The sequence below is a fragment of the Palaemon carinicauda genome, chromosome 27 (assembly GCF_036898095.1).
Source record: "Palaemon carinicauda isolate YSFRI2023 chromosome 27, ASM3689809v2, whole genome shotgun sequence".
Classification (NCBI taxonomy): domain Eukaryota; kingdom Metazoa; phylum Arthropoda; class Malacostraca; order Decapoda; family Palaemonidae; genus Palaemon; species Palaemon carinicauda.
The window spans coordinates 51,941,848-51,967,974 of record NC_090751.1 but is presented as its reverse complement, the minus strand read 5'-3'; the positions used below and the strand labels follow the sequence as shown (position 1 = coordinate 51,967,974).

At 39.4% G+C, this 26,127-nt stretch overlaps 1 protein-coding gene across 2 annotated transcripts in view; it reads right to left on the bottom strand.

Moving 5' to 3' along the window:
* The window catches only part of RagC-D (Ras-related GTP binding C/D), a 207,490-nt gene that overhangs the window by 66,862 nt on the left and 114,501 nt on the right, over positions 1-26,127 (bottom strand). For both annotated transcript variants that reach the window (XM_068351078.1, XM_068351079.1), the window contains exon 5: positions 19,283-19,419. In XM_068351078.1, the coding sequence (XP_068207179.1) occupies positions 19,283-19,419 (137 nt within the window). The remainder of the gene's footprint in view (positions 1-19,282; positions 19,420-26,127) is intronic.

The following is a 26,127-nucleotide window of genomic DNA, read 5'->3' as shown; positions in this document are numbered from 1 at the left end:
CATTATTATTATTATAAGCTAAGCTACAACCCTAGTTGGAATGCTATAACCCCAAGGGCTCCAACAAAGAAAAATAGCCCAGTATGGAAAGGAAACAAGAAAATTAATACATTACAAGAGAAGTAATACAATCAAAATGAAATATTTTAAGAACAGTAACAACACCAAATTAGATCTCTCATATATAAACTATAAAAACTTAAAAAAAACAAGAGGAAGACAGATAAGATAGAACACCATGCCCGGATGTACCCCAGAGCAAGAGAACTCTAATCCAAGACAGTGGAAGACCAGGGTACAGAGGCTATGGCACTACCCAAGACTAGAACACAATGGTTTGATTTTGGAGTGTCCTCCTCCAAGAAGAGCTGCTTACCATAGCTAAAGAGTCTCTTCTACCCTTACCAAGAGGAAAGTAATCACTGAACAATTACAGTGCAGTAGATAACCCCTTGAGTGAAGATTTATTTGGTTATCTCAGTGTTGTTCCGTATATGAGGACAGAGGAGTATGTGGAAAGAATATGACAGACTATTCGATATATGTGTAGGCAAAGACAGAATGAGCCGTCACCAGAGACAGGGATCCAATGTAGTACTGTCTGGCCAGTCAAAGGACCCAATATCTCTCTAGCAGTAGTATCTCAACAGGTGGCTGGTGCCCTGGCCAAGCTACTACCTACAATACATCATGGAACATTAGTATATTAAGTGTCAAATATCAGCCTTCCAATACAACTTTAATCTTTCAACCAATAAACCAAGGCATCATAAAGTATACATGCCTCCTACAACCGGGATGATTTTTAAGATGATTAGCATGGTTATTGATGCAGACCAGGACATAAACATAATGAACTACCTGAAGGTGATCACAGTCTCATATGTCACTACAGTCATTAAATGGGTAATGGAGGAGTTAGAGCTTCAAACCGCCAATGCCTAACAAAAGATTTTGTGGAGCGAGTATGAGTGTTAAAACATTCCAACAATTTACTGACAATGGCAGTAAGATACTATACATGGCTAGACAATTTGATAGTGATGAAGCATAAGACATAGAGAAACAATGTGAAGAGCTGAATAATGTAGTTAGAGAACTGATTACGCAGGCAACAGAAAAGGAGGAAGACGCTTGTGACGAAACAAAACCACGCAATTGAACTTTAGATAATCTGAGTGAAGAGGCTATGTAGCAGATTGATTTGATAGACAAAATAAAAAATACCATACCATCCCAAAATTGAGGACAGCATTATTGTTGCCCAGAGCCTTACTGAAGTTAAGTTATCTTTCCAGTGGGAATCAGAATGAAATAAAATAACAGCTATCTACCCTGAAGTTCTTTCTGAAAATTGATAAAAAAAAGGGTGAAATACTAATATAGGAACGATAGATGAACCATATACAATAAAGTCTACTCCCAAAACACAATCTTCTGTATTGTTTGCTCCCAAACCACATTCCTCTACAAAATCTGCTTTTCATATCTTCTCCATTCAGCAGTGATCCAAAGAATTCTTCTGGAATATTGTTAGGTCAGTAGCGAAATGAGCATTCACAATACCTGCATTGTTATTCACATTAACTTCACCTGTATAGGTACTGCATCATAATTATAAAAGCTATGAGGAAGACTAGGGAAGGCAATAAGCACCCAAGTAGTCTGAAGTATCATTACAGTATACACTGTACTACTGTATACACTGTATAATACAGTATTATCATTGTTATTGCAGTAAAGTAAAACCTCCTTACCAGCTGTCACTAGATTCCACACACTCCCTCCACCCAGCAAGTTCAGGAATTACACAGATAACAGAATTTTCGTAATTTTTTATTTCTATATTCACTTGATGTTCATATTGCTTATTCTCCAAAAGCCGAGTTCAATCAACATTTACCAGTAACAAATTTTTTATTATTCAAAAATTTCTCCATTTTCTTTATCTTTGATAAACACATGCCCTTAGTAAAGGAAGGAACATTCCTGCAGTGACATGCCAGTACCTCTTTATCTTCTTCAGTTTCAGTCAAAATTATCGCTATTCTCTTAATGATACGAGGCAGTGGGAAGAGAGATGGGCATGTATATAAACATCAGGAGTATATAAAGGAGAAATTTTATCATAAACTTCCCCTGATGCTCATATTGCTGACTCCTACACTTTTTTTGGAGGCGGGACTCCAATGAAGTGAAGAGTATATAATAGTTCAGATTTACTAACCTGGTCTAAATTACTTTAAACAAACCATCTCAAAATACAGTTTGAAAAACAAGACTCCAGAGGGCTTACTAAAGCTATTTAAAATACCAGACTGTAACTTAAATGTCAATGCTAGTTTTTCATTTAAATTGCACTTTTAATTAGTACCCAATTGATTTTCAAGTCAAAACCCCATATAATCATAGATGTTATAAATTTAACAAACTCAAAATTAGTCAGACCACAGCTCTGTAGCCACTACAGGACCTAGAGCTTAGCAATCTTCATATGCAAACCAGGATTCTTTACGATAATGTTTAGCAAAAAATAATCAGGTGCACCATGCGTTGCTGCTAAAACAGTTTCCAAATAGTGGAACCTCTACACACGAACGTATCTACATCCGAATTTTCCAACATCCGAAGTAAAATTCGAGCAAATTTTTGACTCTACACCCGAATTTTATTTCGACACACGAAGTAGCAATTTTCGTCGTACCGGTTGTATCCGAATTTTTCGACACGCGAAGTACAATTCGAACACGTTCCTACTCTACACCCGAATTTTTTTTTCGACACCCGAAGTAAACAATACTCGTATGCGTAGTCGGTGCTCATAGCGCCTGATGTGTTTTTTATTTCCGCCAATAGAAGGCAGCACTTCAACCTCGGAGGGACCCTCAATTAGCGTGGCTTGGGTCAGTCCTCTGTTCTCGTTGGCTTTATGTGGTTGTGCCCTGTGCGTTCTGCTATTAATTGTGTTTTAATCGTGATTTTTTACATTCATCCTTTTACGGTATTTTACGAAAATCATGGGTCCTAAAAGGCTTAGTTTCGCAAGTGGTAGTGGTAGTGGTGAGAAAAGGAATAAGGGAATGCTTTCTTTAGAAGTAAAGCAAGGAATTATTGAAAAGCATGAGCGTGGCGTCCGTATGAGTGAACTTGCAATAAGTTCCGCGCAAATAAAAGAGGTGTTAGGAAAATATCAAGACGTGGTCGACTTCATCGACAAATACCATCCAAAGAAATTGCAGGTTTGTCGTGTAGCTGCGCAGTTTGATGATGTTTCCCTAACTTATTTTCGAAACATTCTGAAAAGCTGTACCAAGCAACTTTCTATCGATAGCTTCTTTAAAAAAAAACTACGAAGCGAACTCGTGATGAAGAGGAAGGAAGTGGTTCAAAGAAAACAGCAAAGAGTGAAGAGAAAAAAATTCAATCAATTCTAAGTGTAGAGAGTGAAAGTGATTAAAATTAATCATCAAAAAGAAAAAAAGAAAATGTAAAAAAAAATATAAATTATAAAAAAAAAAAAGCTAAGTTATGTTAAAGTTCACTTAGTGTAAGTTAGAATAAGTTACGGTAGTGTACGTTTATCGTAGTTAACCTCTCTACCTCCTCGCCGCCCGTCCGTCTCCTCTCTGCGTAGCAAGACTAACAACACCTGCGCTGGAGTTTCTAAGGTAAAGTGACGCTAAAAACCCGTTTCTTATTTATCATTTTTTGCTAATTCTTCTTATTTACATGTCTATTCTTCTTATTTACATGTCTATTATCTAATTTAGTGTTCATTATTCTCATGGGAAAATTATGTGTAGTAATTTATTAAGAAGTTATCATAGGTTTTTGGGCTCAACCACGGATTAATCCTATTTCAACGTATTCTTATGGGAAAATTTGTTTCGACAACCGAACATTTTCTACATCCGAAGTTGGTTCTGGAACAGATTAAATTCGTATGTAGAGGTTCCACTGTACAGGTTTCTACAAAATTTAAAGGCAGTAGTTGCCCTACTCATATCATGTACAGTACCTTCACTTGCAAGCCTTTCATTTCATTTAGATCTAATTCGTCGTGAACTACTTTGACTAAACTTCAAATCATGAATGATATTGAATTTGTTTCACAGAGCAGTTAGGGACCCTAAACTCACAAAACAAATTAGGGACACAATTTTTTTTCCAAATAATACTGAAAAGCCATTCAGTATTATTTCAACAAAGGAAACTTTTTTGCAGAAATGCTTTCATACTTTTCAGAGAAGGTACATAAAAAAAATTATGCAAACTCTTAGCGTTAAAATCATTGATTGGCTCTCAAGAAGACAAAAAGGACAAAATCATTTTGTGTTTCCCAAAGGTTACTTTAACAGGCAGCATTTGTAGTCTGCTTATATGTGTACCTGAAGTTTATGCCTACAACAAGAGGGCTTTAGCCGAGAGAAAGATATCAACTGTTCAAAATTTGGATCTTTTAAATGCTGTAAAACCACATCGAATTTCCACAAAATTTACCCTAATACTGGAGGCTCTTCAATACTTAATAGTGTAATACAATCACTATTATACCTTACAGGGAAACTTGAAAACAGAACTAAGTAGGTATCCATATTATTTGATGGGTGAAACTAAAAATTTCTTACCATAAAAAAGGAACCATAAATATCTTGCAATATCCAATCTATTCATACTCACTAACCTGATTCTAAGCTTTACACTTATCAAAATAAACATTCCACAGTCTTTACTATGGAGAATTGGTAGGTTTTTAGAATCTTTACAAGACAGTCTAGAGGGTTTCAAAGCTTAGTCTCCAAGCAGTCAGATGTAACACAGATGGGTTTGGATGAAGAACTTTTGAGAAAGGTTAAGCACATTGGCTTCTTGGGTACTCCGATAACAGGTACCACAGATCTGTGAACCTTGCCCTCTGTGTTAGCAGACATGCTTAATTTGTTTAACACATGCTGAACCATGGCAAATGGAAGGGGGAATGATAAGAAGCTAAAAGCTGTTATTTCACAAGAGTACTAAAATATGCCCCCTGTGGCCGCTGGGGAATAACAACAATTACAATAGCACCAAAGTGTCCCTGCGTGTCGTAGAAGGCGACTAAAAGGGATGGGACGACGGGGCTGGGAACCCCCTCTCCTGTATTTTGTATTCATGCGAGACATAAAAGAGCTGGAGCTGGGGGGAGAGTGACTGCTCCACACTCTAGTTTTGGGGTGTATGAATGTGCGTGAATGTAGTACAATAGAGTAAAAGATGTGTTTAGGGGTATGGCTAACAGTATGTCAGATCATTTTTTGGTGGAAGGAAAATTAGTTGTAGCAAAAGAGTAGGGGAATAGAGTGGGGGGATGTAAAAGGGAGGTGTGAAGGTTAAGAGTTAAGAAAACCTGAGGTAAAAAGTGAATAACAAGAAAGGTTGAAAATGGCATATGACAGAGTGAAAGTGAGAGAAACTGGTAATTTACAGAAGTGGAAGTTAGTAAAAGGAAATTTTGTTGGGGTTGCAAGTGATGTGTGTGGCAAGAAGATTGTTGGAGGCAGCATAAGGAAGGGTAGTGAATGGTGGAATGAAGGAGTGAAGATAAAAGTGGAAGAGAATAGGTCATTTGAAGAATGGCTGCAGAGTAATAGTGTAGAGAAGTATGAAAGATATAGAGAGAAAAATGTGGAAGTAAAACGTAAGGTAGCTGAGGCAAAGAGGGCGGCTGACTGGAGGTGGGATTAGGGATTGGGTCGTTCATATGAAGAGAATAAGAAGTAATTTTGGAGACAAGTGAAGAGAGTGCGGAAGTGTGGTTCGAGAATTGAAGAAACAGTGAAAGATGGAAATGGGAGGTTGTTAAAAAGAAAGGAAGCAAGGAAAAGGTGGCCGGAATATTTTGAAAGTTTACAGAATGTTGAGGATAATAGGAAGGCAGATATAATTGCTGTTGCAGGTGTTGAAGTGCCAGTGATGGGAGATGAGAATGAGAGAGAGATTACAAAAGAGGAAGTGAGGAGAGCACTAGATGAACGAGAGTAGGAAAAGCACATGGTATGGATGGTGTGAGAACTGAGATGTTAAAGGAAGTATGTGTGACTGTACTTGAAAGGTTGGTGAGATTGTTAATATGTGTTTTATGTTGTCAATGGTACCAGTAGACTGGGTGTGTGTGTATTGTACCACTATATAAGGGAGGGATATGTGCATAAGTGTTGTAATTCAAGGAGTATTAGTTTGATGAGTGTGGTTGGAAAAGTGTATGGTAGAGTATTAATTAATAAGATTAAGGAAAAAAGAGAGAATGCAATCTTAGAAGTACAGGGTGGTTTTAGAAGAGGTAGGGGCACAGAGATGTATGTTGCGTTTATGGATCTGGAGAAAGCGTATGATAGAGTTGATAGGGAAGCAATGTGGAATGTGATGAGGTTATATGGAATTGGTGGAAGGTTGTTGCAAGCAGTGATAGTTTCTACAAAGGCAAAAAAGCGTGTGTTAGGATAGAAAATGAAATGAGCGATTGGTTCCCAGCGAGAGTGAGGCTGAGACAGGGATGTGTGATGTCGCCATGGTTGTTCAACTTATTTATTGATGGAGTGGTAAGAGAGGTGAATGCTCAAGTGCTTGGTGGAGGATTGAAACTGATAGACGAGAGTGATAAAAATGGGAGGTAAATCAGTTGTTGTTTGCGGATGATACTGTAGTGGTTGCAGACAAGGAAGAGAAGCTTGGTCGAGTAGTGACAGTTTGGAAGGGTATGTGAGAGAAAGAAGTTGAGAGTTACAAGTGGGTAAGAGTACGGTTATTAGATGCACGAGAAGGGAGGATGTTGCGTGGTTGAATGTCGTGGTGAATGGAGAGTTACTTGAGGAAGTAGATCAGTTTAAGTACTTAGGGTCTGTAGTTGCAGCAAATGGTGGAGTGGAAGCAGATGTATGTCAGAGAGGGAATGACGGATGCAAAGTGTTGGGGGGTATTGAAGGAAGTGGTAAAGAATAGAGAGTTAGGCATGAATATAGAAAAAGTTTTGTATGAGAAAGTGATTGTGTGGAGGATTTATTTTTGCTTTATTTTTATTTTTGTTTTGCCAAATCCTGTGTGTGGAGAGAGAGAGAGAGAGAGAGAGAGAGAGAGAGAGAGAGAGAGAGAGAGAGAGAGAGAGAGAGATATTGTGTTAGCGAGCGAAAGTAGTTAGTGTAACGATCGTTTGTGGTGAGGAAGACTGTTGGTATAAATGAGATTGTTTGTTTACATTTTTAGTAAGGTTACGACAGTGGTGAATGTTTCGGAGCGAATGCTTTTTTATTTGACTGCAGCATAAGGCAGTTGTGTGAGAGCTGGATTATATATATATTTTTTCGACCAGCGTGGAAGTGTTTTTTGATTTTCAAAGTAAGTACAGTTTTGTTTATCTTTGCTTGTCGTGATTGTGAATGATAGGAACAATTTATTATTTATCTTTGATTATAGTGCGATAGTTCAGTTAGCTAGAAGTGTTCGTAAGTGTTTTTCTTTTTTATTTTGGCAGGCTGCGATTCCTCCTTTGGAGAGACTCAAGATTTTTAGAAAGTGGCCGTATTGTTGATGACCTGGCCTGTATTAAGATTTTGTTTGTACTGCTCATTTGACTGCTCAACTGTTGACGACCTGGCCTGTGTATTTGGATTGATGATGATGATGACGATGATGATGATGATGATGATACTGGCACCTGTGACTCAAGGAGTTGAGGCCGTTATGGCATATTAAGAGAGACTCCTGTTTACCATATAGTGGTAGTTTGCCGTGAAAAGACAGTTCGGCTTGTGTGTGGCGACAGTGCTTGTGTCGCAATATATATAAACATATTTTGAGTTGGTGTGCGGTTTAGATTTAAGTTTGTTAGGGTTTTTTGCGTTTATTTGGATGGGGTTTATGGTATATATAGTGTAAAGTTTTTGATGCTGGTGATTCTAGTTTTAAGTGTTTATTTTGATTGCTTATAGTTTGATTTACTTTAGTTTAAGAAATATAGTTTTAAGGATATGTTTTGTTTAAATTTTCCTTCTGTCCAAGAGTCCAGTTGATAAAGTAAGAGGAAAGTTTGTGTTGTGGGACCATTGTCAGTAGGTGTGATTCAGGGTGTGGGGCTTGTTTTTAAACATCCCGCCACATTATTTTGGCGCCCGAACAGGGACTGCTGAGGCGGGACTGATAGCTGGACTCTTGGACGAAGGACTGATAGGATAAGATATTAGATATAAGGTTGATGAAAAATGGAAGAGCAGAACAAGTTACTGAAGGAGGAATTGCGGCTGAGTAAGGAGCGTGAGGAGAGGTTGCTAATAGAGAATGAGAGGTTGAACTGGGAGAATGCGGCGATGCAGAAGGAGCTTAGGGAGTTAAAGGGGACAGTAGAGAGAGTGGAAGAATGTGTTGAGATGAGGATGCGAGAGAATGAAGAACGAATGGAGAAACGAATGGAAGATATGATGGGGCAAGTCATGGGGATGATGAAAACTATAATGGGTGAAGGTGCAGTCGGAGGAGTGTCCTCAGCTTCGGGTAATGGGTTGGTAGTGAAAGAGAAGGTTAAGGTAGGTGATAATGGGAAAGGAAGTGATAGTGATAGTAGTAATAGTGATGGTGATATTGAAGATAAGGGAATTAGGCATAGTAAGGATGAACAGAAAGGGGAGAGGAAAGATGAAAGGAAAGGTAAAAGTGATGTGAAGAAAGAGAAGAAAAAGTATCAGGCTGATAGCAAGGACGATCGTGAATGGGTGAAAGTGGTAAGTAAGAAAAAGGGTAAGAAGGGAATGGTTAAGGATAGGAATTTAAGTGTGGAAGTGGATTCATTATATTCGAATGAGGAAGAAGGTAACAAGGGAGTAGACAGTGATGATAGCAGTGAGAATGAACGTGATGTGTGTAAGACTGTGTTTATGAGAGAGGTACCTCGGTGTGAAAGGTTCAATGAGCATAGCAGTAGGGATGTAAATGATTTTTTCAAGGAGTATGAGAGGTATTGTCAGGATAAGTATGGTGATAGTAAAAGAGTTTGGGCTAGGGAGTTAGGAGAATATTTTACTGGGTATTTGTTGACGATGTATGGAGTGATAATGAGTGTAGGGGACGTTGATTATGAAAGTGTGAAAACGAGAATAATTGAGCAGGTAAAACGTATGAAAGGGAGTGTTAAGTATAAGCGTAAAAATGATTTTGATGAGGCAAGGATGAATGCAGGAGAAGCTATATCAATGTACGTATGTAGGTTGGAAACTTTAGCTAGGAAGAAGTATGGGGATGAAGGTATAAATGAGAATAAGGAGTTAATGAGGAAGTTTTTGGCAACAGTACCTGAGAATGTGTGTGAATTTATTAATTTGAAACGCAAAGAGAAAATGAGGTGGACGCAAGAGAGATTGACATGGGATGATATACTAGAGATAGTTGAGGATTATGAGTTAGATAGGTGCATGAAAGAAAGTAAATCTGTGAGTGTAAGAACTGGAATGGAAGAAAGTGTAATAGAATTTGGTAGTTATAAGGACGCAATTTTGAGAGGACCAATGAGGGTAGCTGATAATGTAGTAGATAGGAGTGTTAGGGCGAGTAATGTGGGAATACCTGTAAGGACAAATGAAGGGTTTAGGCAAGGGAATCAGGTTTGGAGGGATAGGAGTGCTAGTGCGCCGCAAGATAGGTCAGGTAGTTGTATCCGTGAAGAGAAGTGTTATAGATGTGGGAAAGTAGGACATAAGAAGAATGAATGTAGATGGGCTCTTGGTGCTTGTTTTGGATGTGGTGAGATAGGGCATAGAATTAGCGAGTGCACGAAAGAGAAAGGGGTAAAATGTTATCGGTGTGGTATGACAGGGCACGTAGCAAGTGGATGTAGGAGTAATCGTATGAATGTGATTTGTGGTAATTGTGGTAAGGATGGTCATTATGCTAGAATGTGCAAGGAGCCGCGGAGTAAGTGTACTGAATGTGGTGCAGATGGGCATGTAGCTAGGGTATGTAGGAAGAAGGGAGTCAATCAGCCAGGATGTTCGGGAAACTAGAGTGTAAGAGGGTTCAGCTGGGTGAGTCCTCCTGTGTGTGTGGAAGGAATAGGATTAATGTTTGTGAGAATGGGATGAGTAATTGGTTGGAAATGAGCAAGTATGAATCTAGTATGCATGAAAAGTTAGGGCTGGAAAATAAACAATTAGTGTTAGTTGAATATAGGAAAAAGAAGCGTTTGAAAGTTTTAAGTGAGGAGAAAGTGCAAGGGAAATTTATAGGTATAGGTAAGAATACGAATAAGTATGACAAGGGTGTAAATGTGCAAGTGTGTATGGAAGATAAATGTGTTAATACAGATGAATCATGGCTGAGTATGAATGATACCTATAGCGTGTGTGGCTTTTCCTTAGGTGATGTAAAAGAAAGGATGACGAATGCGAGAGTGAGAGATAGGAGAATGATTAGTAGTATGAATGAATCTTTTACTAAAGTTGAGAATGTTTTTGATGAAATGGATGAACTGTTTACAGAAATGAGTGTAATTATAGGGCCAGATGAGAACGAGGTAGATATGATTGTACATGATATATTAGATGATAGGGATTTAGATAGGAATAGTGTTAATGTAGCTAATGATTGTGATAAGGAAGAAGTGAATGAGAGAGTATATGGAGGCCCAGTTACTCGGAGTAGAGGTCCCGTTCCCGACTGCGACTGGGTTATGAAAAAAATAATGTAAGTGTTGTGTGAGAAGGATTTGGCAAAGTAAGGGGGGAGGAATGTGGAGGATTTATTTTTGCTTTATTTTTATTTTTGTTTTGCCAAATCCTGTGTGTGAGAGAGAGAGAGAGAGAGAGAGAGAGAGAGAGAGAGAGAGAGAGAGAGAGAGAGAGAGAGAGAGAGAGAGAGAGAGAGAGATATTGTGTTAGCGAGCGAAAGTAGTTAGTGTAACGATCGTTTGTGGTGAGGAAGACTGTTGGTATAAATGAGATTGTTTGTTTACATTTTTAGTAAGGTTACGACAGTGGTGAATGTTTCGGAGCGAATGCTTTTTTATTTGACTGCAGCATAAGGCAGTTGTGTGAGAGCTGGATTATATATATATTTTTTCGACCAGCGTGGAAGTGTTTTTTGATTTTCAAAGTAAGTACAGTTTTGTTTATCTTTGCTTGTCGTGATTGTGAATGATAGGAACAATTTATTATTTATCTTTGATTATAGTGCGATAGTTCAGTTAGCTAGAAGTGTTCGTAAGTGTTTTTCTTTTTTATTTTGGCAGGCTGCGATTCCTCCTTTGGAGAGACTCAAGATTTTTAGAAAGTGGCCGTATTGTTGATGACCTGGCCTGTATTAAGATTTTGTTTGTACTGCTCATTTGACTGCTCAACTGTTGACGACCTGGCCTGTGTATTTGGATTGATGATGATGATGACGATGATGATGATGATGATGATACTGGCACCTGTGACTCAAGGAGTTGAGGCCGTTATGGCATATTAAGAGAGACTCCTGTTTACCATATAGTGGTAGTTTGCCGTGAAAAGACAGTTCGGCTTGTGTGTGGCGACAGTGCTTGTGTCGCAATATATATAAACATATTTTGAGTTGGTGTGCGGTTTAGATTTAAGTTTGTTAGGGTTTTTTGCGTTTATTTGGATGGGGTTTATGGTATATATAGTGTAAAGTTTTTGATGCTGGTGATTCTAGTTTTAAGTGTTTATTTTGATTGCTTATAGTTTGATTTACTTTAGTTTAAGAAATATAGTTTTAAGGATATGTTTTGTTTAAATTTTCCTTCTGTCCAAGAGTCCAGTTGATAAAGTAAGAGGAAAGTTTGTGTTGTGGGACCATTGTCAGTAGGTGTGATTCAGGGTGTGGGGCTTGTTTTTAAACATCCCGCCACAATTGTACCAACTGCGATGTATGGATTGGAATTGTGGGGAATGAAAGTGACGGAGTAACAAAAATTGAATTTGTTTTGAGATGAAGTGTCTGAGGAGTATGGCTGGTGTATCTCGATTACATAGGGTTAGGAACAAAGTAGTGAGGGTGAGAATGGGTGTAAGAAATGATTTAGTAGCAAGAGTGGATATGAATGTGCTGAGGTGGTTGGCCATATTGAGAGAATGGAAAGTGGCTGTCTACTAAAGAAGGTGATGAATGCATGAGTTGATGGGAGAAGTACAAGAGGAAGGCCAAGGGAGTGGATGGATGGAGTGAAGAAAGCTCTGGGTGATAGGAAGATAGATGTGAGAGTGTCACAAGTAATAACAAAATATTGAAGAATTGAGGTAGTGTTGATGAACTCTTCTGCTGTTTTTGCTCGGGTACTAGACACTACGTCAGCTTTGACTGGCGCCTCATAGGTGATGATTAGACCATTTGTTATTTTCGACTTTGACGTTGCAGGAAAGGAGGGCAGAGACTACAAGCAAAGAGACCGTTGACTTCTGAAGAGGGTACCCATACCTAGGACCCCCAGCCAAGATGGCATCAACCCCCTCTGGCACCTATGAATCACGCCGCCCAAAGCCTACCACGCCTTGGTTCAGTTTTGAAGATAGCCACAACTAACGGCTTACGTCCTTTCCCGTTTGTGCCCGTTCTAGAAAGATAAGAACTTATATTTTGTTGCCATGTAAAGTAACTTATATTGGTCTCTCTTTGCTGATAGTCTCGCAAATGCCCTAACCTAGATTTGTATTAAATACCAGTAGGAGCACTCATTAAGTATTTATTTAAAGAAATTGACATTTTAACCCTGGATAGGTACGGTGGGTCATACGCAACCACGAGCGTCAAAAAAAAAAAGAGAGGTTTTTCTCACGTGACTCACCCCCGTGACTGAATTTGTGGGTGATCGACCTGCAGGAGGTGTCTCCCCTACATGCTCTAGTAGTGTCCAGATGTGCATTGCTGTAGCTGTACTCCTTCCCCGATTTCTGAGACGCGTCGGGGTCGAGCGGGACCGAGTTTACCCTTCTAAGGTAATTTGCATAATTATCAAAGTTATTACGTATTATGAAATTGTCATAGAATGGTGCAACTTGTATAGGTTATCAGTTGTGGAAAGTCTTGGTGGATTGTTTGGCTACCATGTACATGATTTTTTTTTTAGTTAAAATGTCGTTCATCACCACGAGGACCATTTTACCGCGAGTGCCCCTTTTTCATTTTTTTTCATTTTTTTGCCAAGTCATTTTTCCGTAAGATATTGCCAAATAGTGTCGTAAAACTTTTGCTTGTTTAGTGTTGGAAAGTGTGTCTAGATGATCTGGCTACCCATGCGTGACTTTGTTTTTGTCAGATACGACGTAGTTATTGGTATATTGGGTATTTAACTGCGGTTGCCAATTTCTGTTTTTTTTTCAATATTTGTAAAAATTTTTACGTAGTAAGGAATTGCTGTATATTATTCATTTTTTTTTCATGTTTATGTGTTAGAAAGTGTGCCTTGATGATTGGGCTAACACGTGCATGTCTTTTTTTTTATCTGAGATGCCGTATATTAGAATGTTGGGCATTTTACCGCGAGTGCCCCTTTTTCATTTTTTTTCATTTTTTTTGCCAAGTCATTTTTCCGTAAGATAATGCCAAATAGTGTCGTAAAACTTTTGCTTTTTTAGTGTTGGAAAGTGTGTCTAGATGATCTGGCTACCCATGCGTGACTTTGTTTTTGTCAGATACGACGTAGTTATTGGTATATTGGGTATTTAACTGCGGTTGCCAATTTCTGTTTTTTTTTTTCAATATTTGTAAAAATTTACTACGTAGTAAGGAATTGCCGTATATTATTGATTTTTTTTTCATGTTTATGTGTTAGAAAGTGTGCCTTGGTGGTTGGCCTAACACGTGCATGTCTTTTTTTTTATCTGAGATGCCGTATATTAGAATGTTGGGCATTTTTCCGCGAGTGCCCCTTTTTATTTGTTTTGCATTTTTTTGCTTAGTCATGTTACCGTAAGGAATTGGCAAGTAGTGTCGCAAAACTTATATTTTTATAGTGTTGGAAAGTGTTTCTAGATGATCTGGCTACCCATGCCTATTTTTTTTTAGCCAGATATGGCGTATATATAAGTATGTGTTCGATTTTCCTGTGATTGCCATTTTTTCGTTTTTTCCCATTTCTTTCAAAATTACTACGTACTAAGGAACTATCACAGAGTAATGATTCATTTATATGTTTATTTGTCGGAAAATGTGCCTTGATGGTTTGCCTAGCACGTGGCTGAAATTTTTTTTTTCTGAAATGCCGTATATTAGAATGGCCATTTTTCCGCGAGTGCCCCTTTTTATTTGTTTTGCATTTTGTTGCTTAGTCATGTTACCATAAGGAATTGGCAAGTAGTGTCGCAAAACTTATATTTTTATAGTGTTGGAAAGTGTTTCTAGATGATCTGGCTACCCATGCCTATCTTTTTTTTTAGCCAGATATGGCGTATATATAGGTATGTGTTCGATTTTCCTGTGATTGCCATTTTTTCATTTTTTCCCATTTCTTTCAAAATTACTACGTACTAAGGAACTATCACAGAGTAATGATTCATTTAGATGTTTATTTGTCGGAAAATGTGCCTTGATGGTTTGCCTAGCACGTGGCTGAATTTTTGTTTTTTTCTGAAATGCCGTATATTAGAATGTTAGCCATTTTTCCGCGAGTGCCCCTTTTTATTTGTTTTGCATTTTTTTGCTTAGTCATGTTACCGTAAGGAATTGGCAAGTAGTGTCGCAAAACTTATATTTTTATAGTGTTGGAAAGTGTTTCTAGATGATCTGGCTACCCATGCCTATCTTTTTTTTAGCCAGATATGGCGTATATATAGGTATGTGTTCGATTTTCCGGTGATTGCCATTTTTTCGTTTTTTCCCATTTCTTTCAAAATTACTACGTACTAAGGAACTATCACAGAGTAATGATTCATTTAGATGTTTATTTGTCGGAAAATTTTGTTTACTTCTTTTTTGATTGAATATCATCAAATTTTTTTAGCTAAAATATTATATTGTTTCACATTTTTGTTTTTTTTTTCGATTTTATTTCCCTTCAAAAAAAATTTTTTTGGATCAGAATTTTAATTTTATAGTCGTAAAATAATCGACAATTATCCAGCAACCCACCATACAATTTTTATGCATATCCAATAATAATTAGATTAGTAAATAACACCTTGAAATTGACATACCCTTCCTACATTTCAAGTGGCAGATTAGGGAGTCTGAGTCAGTGTGGTTGGCGGCCATTTTGTGGACATATCCGAAGCGTAAGTTGCCCTATCTATATATATTCTTGTTTCCTATAGAATTTGTGATATTTTGGTATATTTTTACCTGCATAAATATCATATTATATATTAAATATATGTATTTTTTTATGAAATTTCTAAGTACTCAAAAAATTACCTTTAGATATGGCCCCTGATATAAATGTAATTTACAAAATAATGAAGATTTTTTTACATATTTCTATTTTAGGATAACATATGTTTATTCCCTAAAAAAATTAGCCACTTCCTATTTCATTTGGGTACCCAAAAAAATTCATGAAATTTGGACAAATTATTTTGGCCAAAAAAAGTTACCCTTTTTTTCTCATTTCAGATCTTCACCTCTATGGGTCTGACTTCATCCAAAATACATCAAGATGTGTCCTAAACATTCAAGAATCAATTCCTAAAAGGATTTGTGTATATATGTATAAACTTTTTTTTTATGAATTTTTATGTAAGGTCTTTTTTTTTCTACTTAATTTTTTAAAATATTTATAATAAATAGTTTTTCTGCAGATGAGTAGTATTTATCTTTACAGTTGTTTTAAGCATTCATTGAAGTTTTTTTTGGCAAAAGAAAAAAAGAGGTTACTGCAAAAACTGATTTTTCAAGAATTTTTTTTGGCGTCGGGGTCGTTCGCGTCAGAGTATCCCTTAAAGGGGTGTCCGAGGAGCGTACCTATCCAGGGTTAATGACTTTTTAATGACTTTCATCGCTACCACTGATAATTTATTTGTTGAAGTTATGAAAGTGCTCAATGAACTTTGTACTCTCTAATTGAAATACATGTAGTTGAAAAAACAGAATCACATCTGTCTTATCCGTCTCTCCTTGATTTATGATTAACAAATATTTGCCCGTGATTTGGGACAAGAGGCAAGAGAGCGTGCTAGAAATAGGAATGAATGATGAGCAATTGTGATGCAGTTCTGGTAGGCCCTGCTGCTTCTTCCTGCGACTTGGTGACCGCGGATATAGCAGCAGTAGGGGATTCAGCGTATGAAACTTCATCTGTGGTGGATAACACAGGGGGTTGGGCTATGGCACCCTAGCAGTACTAGCCAAATTCGGCTGAATCCCTAGTCAGGCTGGGAGGAGTGAAGAGGAAAGGCCCCTTTTGTTCATTTGTTTGATGTCGGCTAACCCCCAAAATTGGGGGAAGTGCCTTGGTAAATAGATAGATAGACTAAAATATCTTAACTAAAATCTGTGCATATATAGAATAAGCAGAGGATTGGAGGTACTTGTGTTATCGAGAGTAGAGATTTACGGAGGCAGGATACCAACTTGGTTTTAAGCCACACAAATTCTAGGTGCCTAAAAGATTGCCTAAAATTATGGAAGACCAATGTTACCTCTGAAGAAAGGCAAAGTAAATACTGAATTTGAGGCTCTGCAAGAAGTCAGGTCTGGTCGATATCATGTATCACTAAACTACCGAAAAGCGCATAAAACCACAAGAGGACTTAATGATATCAAATTCCTAATTTGACAAAATATAACTGCATAAACTGTAGCAAAAACCAAGCCTTGAGTAGATGTAGTGTCATCATTCCCTCAATAATCACCAAGCCCTCTCTAATAAAATAAAACCCAAGAAAAAACTGCAAAAGAAAAGTATTTCCAAAAACTCTGAGTTCATTAGCCCAAAACAGCATTAGTAAATTAGAAAATTCTATAGCCAACAGCATCTGGTGTTCCAAGCCAGTCACCTTATCAAGTACAAACCAGATCTAATGTTGCTCAGCAAAGATTAGATAAAAAATGGTGTTATCAACATGGTATGGCTGTTAACTTTGTAAACCCTAGACATAATTGTTTTCGTTTATTAGTGATCATGATCGAGTCAAAGGAGAGCATTATAATAAAATCTATAACGAGGTTAGGTAACAGACTACAGGTAGTTGTCTACTTACGACTGATAGACGCATTATAAGTGAATCTGGACGTATGTTTTACTTAAAAAGTGAAGTTTCAGTAGATTTTTTTTCGCTGTGTCAGGATTCGGTAATCATGTAAGTCATAGTTTATCAATATTTTCTTACTGTATATCATTATTTCATTTTCTTGGTTCATATTTTTGTTTACAAGTATACATGGTTAAGAGTGGCACACGAAGAGTGGTAGAAATGGCATTAATGAATTATATGTTGATAACAAGGAGGATGTTTGGAGAATTGAAGGATGTGCATGAGTCTAATTAGAGGTATGGCTAACGGTATGTCTGATCATTTTTGGTTGAAGGAAAATTAGTTGTAGGAAAAGAGTGGGAAGTTGAGTGGGGGGATGAAAAAAGGGAGGTAGTGAAGGTTGAAGAGTTGGAAAAAAGTGAATATTAAGAAAGGTTGGAAGTAGCATATAACCAAGTGAAAGGAAGAGAAACTGGTCATCTAGAGGAGAACTGGAAGTTAGTAAAAGAAAATTTTTTTGAGATTGCATGTGGTGTGTGTGGCAAGAGGATTGTTGGAGACAGCATGGGGAAGGGTAGTGAATGGTTGAATAAAGGAGTGAAGATGAAAGTGGAAGTGAAAGAGGGCATTGGAAGAATGGCTGCAGAGTAATAGTGTAAGATGGGCAAAGGGAAAGGAACGGCGGCTAACATAGGGGTAGCGGTCAGGGGTGAACAGGGTAATTCTGAGCACTGGGGCAACACGTTCTTTCGGTACCAGTGATGACTTACCCCGCCTAATCTCACACTCAACACCTGGTGCCAGAACTTTTCCTGCAGGAACAGTTATCATTTCTTTGGGCTTTGGGGGTACACCACCGGTGTCATTGGGGGGCACACCCCGCCTTTCACTACTGGCATCACCCTGGAAAACAAAGGCACTGAAAATACAGGGGGAGAAGGAGCCATAATTATGAGCTCCCAAAACAAAGTTATGGGGGGCCTACCTGAAAGACTTAAGAAAACAGTCTGCACAGACTGGGGTGCAGCAAACACTGAGAGAATGCCACACACTACCAGAACCTAAAAAGCCAGATGATGCAGACCCAAGGGCTCCTTGCTCCTGACACATACACCCTGGGGACCAAGCTAAAAGCATATGCACAAGGGCAGCGACAGCAGAAACACCCACAGAAGAGACAGAAGAAGCAAAAGACTTCTTCAGTGTCCGATGAAGACTCGGCTCTCTTCCTCTCCCACCAAGGGTTTACACATGCCACTACACAAGAGGCCATGACCTGTACTCAACATAAGGGGATGATTGCTAACAATCATTCCTCCTACAAGATAGACAGAGAGTGTGTGGATCTACAGCCACTTTACTCATAAACCTGTTGCAATGTCCAGCCTTTCCCAGGCAAATGAAAATTTCTTACTTTACATCCATCACTACAGCAATCAACATCCTGCAGTTACTTTTTGTATGAAAAATAAAAATGAAATGTTCAGATAAGGGCGCAATGATACATTCATAATCGTTGAAGCCAAAATTCAAAGTGAGGCTCTTTTGACAGGTGGTGGAGTAGGGCTACTCACCTGTACACACCAATTGTCATTACTTACTTATCTAATTAATTCAACAGCATAGGTAGTTAATTAATTCAATGGCCGTCCCAGCTTGCGTCAAGTCATTTCCCTATTTAAAGCATGATGGCTTGTAATTTGCGTGGGAACAATTACCTTTTTTTTTATGAAGCCCATTCTTCAAAACATATATCATATAAACTTAAGGGAAGATCATCGAGATATGTCTGGTGCCATTCAGACAATGAAGAAAAAGACTTTATATGACTTTGTGCTTTTAACCCCGATTATAGAAAAATTTCAACTAATCTAGGATAAAGGAAATATAGGATAAAACTTTTTCACTAATCTAGAATCAGCTTATAACTGCCATATTTAATATCAACTCTCTATCTCTCTCCTGTAACCATAACTGACAATTTAAACTAAACATGTTCTTCAATTTGAGCATATGAAAACCTAATCAATATATTAAGACCTGAAATTCTACTTAAAGGCACCAAATATGCTGTGACCACTATATTGTTGCACACATTCATAACACTATATTGTATCAATAAAATAAGAACTTACCGATATAAATATATTAAGGAGATTTTCTAAGGTTGGAAGCTGTGGTATCAGTTTTTGTACAACTTTGCTAAAAGCTTCAAATATGCTATGGTCATATATAGAAGTAAGATAAAAGCTTAGGTGAATCTGTTCCATCCCTGTACAGAAAAAGAAAATTATGAACTTAGATTATTTCAGCCTACAATGGCAAATCTACTTTCAGTAGAAGATAATTCAATTTTGACTAAAGTAAATTCAAAAAGAAATTTTCATGAATCAACAAATGCAAACAGATTACAAACACTGCACCTAATAAATTATAGGTAAATATTTGCCAAAAAAAATAATCCAAAGAATTTTGTACTCAGCCAGTTTAAAATGGCGGATAATCTTTTAGTTCAATGTCACTTCATCCAATGTCTCTTTGTCCAAGTCTTTTAGTCCTATGTCTTTTTGTCCAATGAATTTTTTGTCTAACAAACTTTTAGCTCAATTCTAAAGAAATGTTTTAGAATAAGGAATTGTTATTACTGTACTTCCATTCTATGTTAAAAGTTGTTACTCTCTTGATTATATCTTACAGGCTTACTTATGGTATAAAGTAATACCATACGCTCACTTTTTAATCAATCTATTAGCCTTGGTTAACTTTCTCTTTTTTCCTTCTCACTCTTAAGTATGGTAGAGGACTGTATATATATTGCTGCAAATTAGGTTTTTCTTTTTCAGAATTTGTTTACCCTGAAATGGCACAGATCATACAATCAACCAAGACAAAAAAAGCAGATGAAAATTATTAACGTATTTCCCATGTCATAAGACACACCTTTTACTCAGAAAAATGTTATTTTGATAATAAAATAAATTTTTGAATATACTTACCCGGTGATTATATAGCTACAACTCTGTTGCCCGACAGAACACTCTACGGTAAAAACTCGCCAGCGATCGCTACACAGGTTGCGGGTGTGCCCAACAGCGCCATCTGTCGTCCAGATACCCAGTACTCAATGTAAACAAAGACTCAATTTTCTCCTCGTCCCACTGCGTCTCTATTGGGGAGGAAGGGAGGGTCCTTTAATTTATAATCACCGGGTAAGTATATTCAAAAATTTATTTTATTATCAAAATAACATTTTTCAATATTTAACTTAGCCGGTGATTATATAGCTGATTCACACCCAGGGGGGGGGGGGTAGAGACCAGCAATATATGTTTACACTTTTATGAGCTAAGAGTTTTTATTTCATTTTAGAAGTTATCAAAATAACAAAAACAAAATAAATAGGTACCTGGTAAGGAAGTCGACTTGAACAATTACTCTGCCTTTTAAGTACGTCTTCCTTACGGAGCCTCGCGATCCTCTTAGGATGCTGATTGACCCCTAGGATCTGAAGTATCAAGGGTTGCAACCCATACAACAGGACCTCATCAAAACCCCTAATCTAGGCGCTCTCAAGAAATGACTTTGACCACCGCCAAATCAACCAGGATGCGAAAGGCTTCTTAGCCTTCCGGACAACCCAAAAAACAACAATAAAAACATTTCAAGAGAAAGATTAAAAGGGTATGGAATTAGGGAATTGTAGTGGTTGAGCCCTCACCCACTACTGCACTCGCTGCTACGAATGGTCCCAGTGTGTAGCAGTTCTTGTAAAGAGACTGGACATCTTTCAAGTAAAATGACGCGAACACTGTCTTGCTTCTCCAATAGGTTGCGTCCATTATACTTTGCAGAGATATATTTTGCTTAAAGGCCACGGAAGTTGTTACAGCTCTAACTTCGTGCGTCTTCACCTTAAGCAAAGTTCGGTCTTCCTCACTCAGATGTGAATGAGCTTCTCGTATTAACAATCTGATAAAGTCTGACCAAGCATTCTTTGACAAAGGCAAGGATGGTTTCTTAACTGAACACCATAAAGCTTCAGATTGGCCTTGTAAAGGTTTAGTACGCTTTAAATAGAACTTAAGAGCTCTAACAGGGCATAAGACTCTTTCTAGTTCATTGCCTACGATCTCCGATAAGCTGGGGATATCGAAAGATTTAGGCCAAGGCCGAGAAGGCAGCTCATTTTTGGCTAGAAAACCAAGTTGTAGCGAACAAGTGGCTTTTTCTGACGAAAATCCTATGTTCTTGCTGAAGGCATGAATCTCACTGACTCTTTTAGCCGAGGCTAAGCATACCAGGAAAAGAGTCTTAAGAGTGAGATCTTTCAGGGAGGCTGATTGTAACGGCTCCAACCTGTCTGACATGAAGAATCTTAGTACCACGTCTAAATTCCATCCAGGGGTAGCCAAACGACGCTCCTTGGTGGTCCCAAAAGACTTAAGGAGGTCTTGCAGATCTTTATGTTTGGAAAGATCTAAGCCTCTATGCCGGAAGACCGATGCCAACATGCTTCTGCAGCCCTTGATAGTGGGAGCTGAAAGGGATAGTCCTTTTCTCAGGTATAAGAGAAAAACAGCTATTTGAGCTACAGAGGTACTGGTCGAGGATACAGAACTGACTTGCACCAGTCTCGGAAGACTTCCCACTTCGATTGGTAGACTCTAATGGAAGAAGCTCTCCTTGCTCTAGCAATCGCACTGGCTGCTTCCTTCGAAAAGCCTCTAGCTCTCGAGAGTCTTTCGATAGTCTGAAGGCAATCAGACGAAGAGCGTGGAGGCTTTGGAGTACCTTCTTTACGTGTGGCTGACGTAGAAGGTCTACCCTTAGAGGAAGACTATTGAGAACGTCTACTAACCATCGAAGTATCTCAGTGAACCATTCTCTCGCGGGCCAGAGGGAAGCAACTAACGTCAACCTTGTCCCTTCGTGAGAGGCGAACTTCTGCAGTACCTTGTTGACAATCTTGAACGGTGGGATCCAGATGTGACCAATCTAGGAGGAAAGCATCTATATGTATTGCTGCTGGGTCCGGGACTGGAGAGCAATAGATTGGAAGCCTCTTGGTCCGCGAGGTTGCAAAGAGATCTATGGATGGCTTTACCCCAAGTGGCCCAAAGTCTCTTGCACACATCCTTGTGGAGGGTCCATTCGGTTGGAATTACTTGCCCTTTCCGACTGAGACAATCTGCTATGACGTTCAAGTCGCCTTGGATGAACCTCGTTACTAGGGAGATGTCTTGACCTTTTGACCAGATGAGCAGGTCCCTTGCGATCTCGTACAACGTCAGTGAGTGGGTACCTCCTTGTTTGGAGATGTACGCCAAGGCCGTGGTGATGTCCGAGTTAACTTCCACCACTTTGCCTCGAAGGAGAGACTTGAAGCTTTTCAAGGCCAGATGTACTGCCAACAGCTCCTTGCAGTTGATATGCATGCTCCTCTGACTCGAGTTCCACAGTCCTGAGCATTCCCGACCGTCTAGTGTCGCGCCCCAGTCCACGTCCGATGCGTCCGAGAAGAGAACGTGGTTGGGAGTCTGAACAGCCAGGGGAAGACCCTCTCTTAGGTTGATATTGTCCTTCCACCAAGTCAGACAAGACTTTATCTTTTCGGAAACCGGGATCGAGACCGCTTCTAGCGTCTTGTCCTTTTTCCAGTGAAAAGCTAGATGGTATTGAAGAGGACGGAGGAGTAGTCTTCCTAGTGACACAAATTGTTCCACGGATGACAGCGTCCCTACCAGACTCATCCAAAGCCTGACTGAGCAGCGTTCCTTCTTCAGCATCTTCTGGATGGATAGCAGGGCTTGATCTATTCTGGGGGCTGATCGTCTTGTTGTTCAGCAACGTCCTCATCAGAGGGTTCCTCATCCGAAAACTGATGAGGAAACGGCAATGGAGTGGGCAACGTCTGGCTCGCTGAGTCCGGTCGCACTGGTGAATGCGTGACGGAGCCGGACGCAACATCATGGAACTGCTGCACAGTCTGTGAACTGTCAACAACCATGGGTGCGCGAGGAAGCACAGCGTCAACCCGAGACTGTCTAGACCGTCTGGGTTGTGCAGTCAACACCCTACCGGGTTGCTGAGGTTGACGCACTGCGTCAAAACAAGTCACCTCTGTTGGTTGTTGAACGTCCTGAACGTCAACAACCACCTCCGAGCGTCGCTTAACGTCAACGTGCGGCTGACAACCCACACTGGGTCGCATCGGTGGAGGAACCACCTCAACTGGCAGACGCGAGTAGGTTACCTCAGCGTCAACAGGGCGCACAACCGACCGGTTGGAAGGTTGTTGGCCAGAAGGTTCGGTAGCAACCTTCTCCGCATTAAAGTCCTCTATCAAGGACGCAAGCTTGGACTGCATGTCTTGCAGCAAAGCCCATTTAGGGTCTACGGGAGCAGGTGTGGCAACAGACGGGGTTAGCGACTGAGGCGGTACCGCTTACCATCCCTGAAAGCTTTGTTATGCATGACATAATTGTACAGCAAAACTTCAAAGGCTCGAAAATAGCTGTGAAGTTGACCTGTAAACAACTTGGAGCGTCTCCTGGCCAGGCGCCAGGGAGAGTCTACGAGAATTGAGAAGTCTATCTGGGCAGAGGCATGAACTCCCAAGCCGAGAACTTCTCTCGTGTCATATCAGACTCTCGCTCTATAAACCAGTTTAAAAGAAGGGAAAGCAAAGGCTGTATCCCCCAAACTCCTCCTGGTGAAAAACCAGTCGCCTAGCCAACGTAAAGCTCTCTAGGAGAGCGAGAGAGCACTAGCTTAAAAACAACGGCTTCGAAGTAGCTAGGCCTAGTGTAAGCTCTGACGTTTAGGCGAACGAGGAGCAGCAGTTACAAAAAGATCCGGACAAAGATCCTTAAAAAAAATCATCATGATTTAATTAAAGTCCATAGGAGGCTAAGCAGCTTTAGGCTACTCTCCATCTGACAGAGTCCTCAAGGGAATATCAGTAGGAGGGGGAACAGCAACTTCCTCATCTACAGGAACCTTGTCCGATAAAAGCTGAGTCTCAAGCAAGGGAGAGACCTACCGTGGTGGCAATGCTTTACAAGCAGAGTCCACACTCACTGGTGCATTAGTAGCGGACCAGAACGCAACGTCATGTAACTGCTTGACAGTCTGTGAACTGTCAACAACTGAACTGTCAACCACAACAGGTGCGTGAGGACGCACAGCGTCCACTCGAGACTGCTTTGACTGCCTAGACTGAGCAGTCAAAACAACTTTAGAATGCGGAGGTTGACGCACAGCGTCAAAACAAGTCAACTCCGATTGTTAGTGAACGTCTTGAACGTCAACAGGAGCATCAGCAAGTGGCCTAACGTCCAAATGCGGCTGAAAAACCACACGAGACCGCATCGAGTGTGGTTCTAAACAACCTGACTGACGTGACTAAGCTACGCCAACGTCAACAGTAAGCACAAAGGAACGTTAGGTTGGCTGAAAGCCAGGATATCGATGAGATAAACGGCTAGACTCAACGGACTAATCGGCAGAATAGTCTTCCATAAGGGAGGCAAGCATATACTGCATGTCTTGCCATACAACCCATTAAGGATCAACGGAAATGGTTGTGGTAAGAGACGAGGGTAACGTCTGTGACCGCAACACTTTGCCAACAAAAAAAGACTCTCGGAGTCTGTGTTACGCTTTTGTTAGGCGGCGAGCAGTTATCCGATGACTGCATAGGGTCAGAGCTGTCCTAATGGTTGTAACCAGGATGCTGGACCTGTCCTGAAAGGACGACTTTCGCTTAAGGGCTTCGAAACCTTGTGACAGGTTTCTTATGCGAAAAGCCTTCGGATGACGAGGAGAAACAACGTCTCTCTCGTCTTATGGTAGGGGAGATCTTGGTAAGATACACCCGATACCATAGAGGGAAAACGTCTGTTCGTTGATCAAGGCCTCTCGAACCCATAAGTCGTTTGACATTACTTCTCCCCTGGGCTTGGGAGCATGCAAGAGGTCCCGGACTAGGTGAACGACAGGCACGAACAGACGAACCCTCGGACGCAACACTGTAACACTTTGCGCATATCACTTTATCACTTCGATTTTCTGTTTTGCACTTATTTCACTGAAATCGAAACTTTTACTGATTTCTACCTGAAACACGCAATTCTACTCTTCATTGTAGTAACACGCAATTCTACTCTTCATTAAAAGGTAGTAATTGCGAAATCAGTCGTATAATGCAAGCTCATTAATACCAGCAAAAAACAGAAAACATATTTTAAGATAAAAAAATCAGTGGCTGGGAAAGAGACTAAACACTAGTTCATATAACTACGTTTTCAATCTCTCACCGCACATAGCCTGGGGACGAGAATAAAAAACTAAAAACGTTTTATCCTTCCTCCCCGTACAGCGACTAGGGACGAGAGTAACTCGAGAACAACGTTACCCGCTTGAACGGAACGTTTTCTCTCCTCTCTCTCCCTCCGTCTCTATCTCTCTCTCTCTTTCTCTCTTGATTTCGCACCTAAGAGAAGAGCCCAATTATATTTCGTCAAAAAAACATGTTATTTGACTAAAGGAAAAAACTGAAAGGTTTTTCAAATAAAAAGTTCCTTTAAAATAGAATTTAAAACATTTAAGCTAAGAGAGAATGAACAAAACGTCAGAATCGATTTACTCTTACTGCAAAGTGAAACCGTGATACACTCTCTCTCTATCGTAACGATAGAGCGCATGTTGAACGTCCTGAACGTCAACAACTGCGTAGCATAAATAAACTAAACGTTAGTTCATCTTTGAAAACAGTACGAAGACTATCAAAGAAATTCTTTCATAAAATATTACATTTAAAAAGTTTTAAATCCTTAGCTCTTTAAAACCTAATTACGAAATAAAGGGCTCAACGTTGATTAACTTCGGTTTCCAAGTTAGGACCGCCTACTCTCAGGAAAGGTCTATATAAACAAAACATTAAAATTATTTTTATATGTTTATAATAAATGGAAAGTTA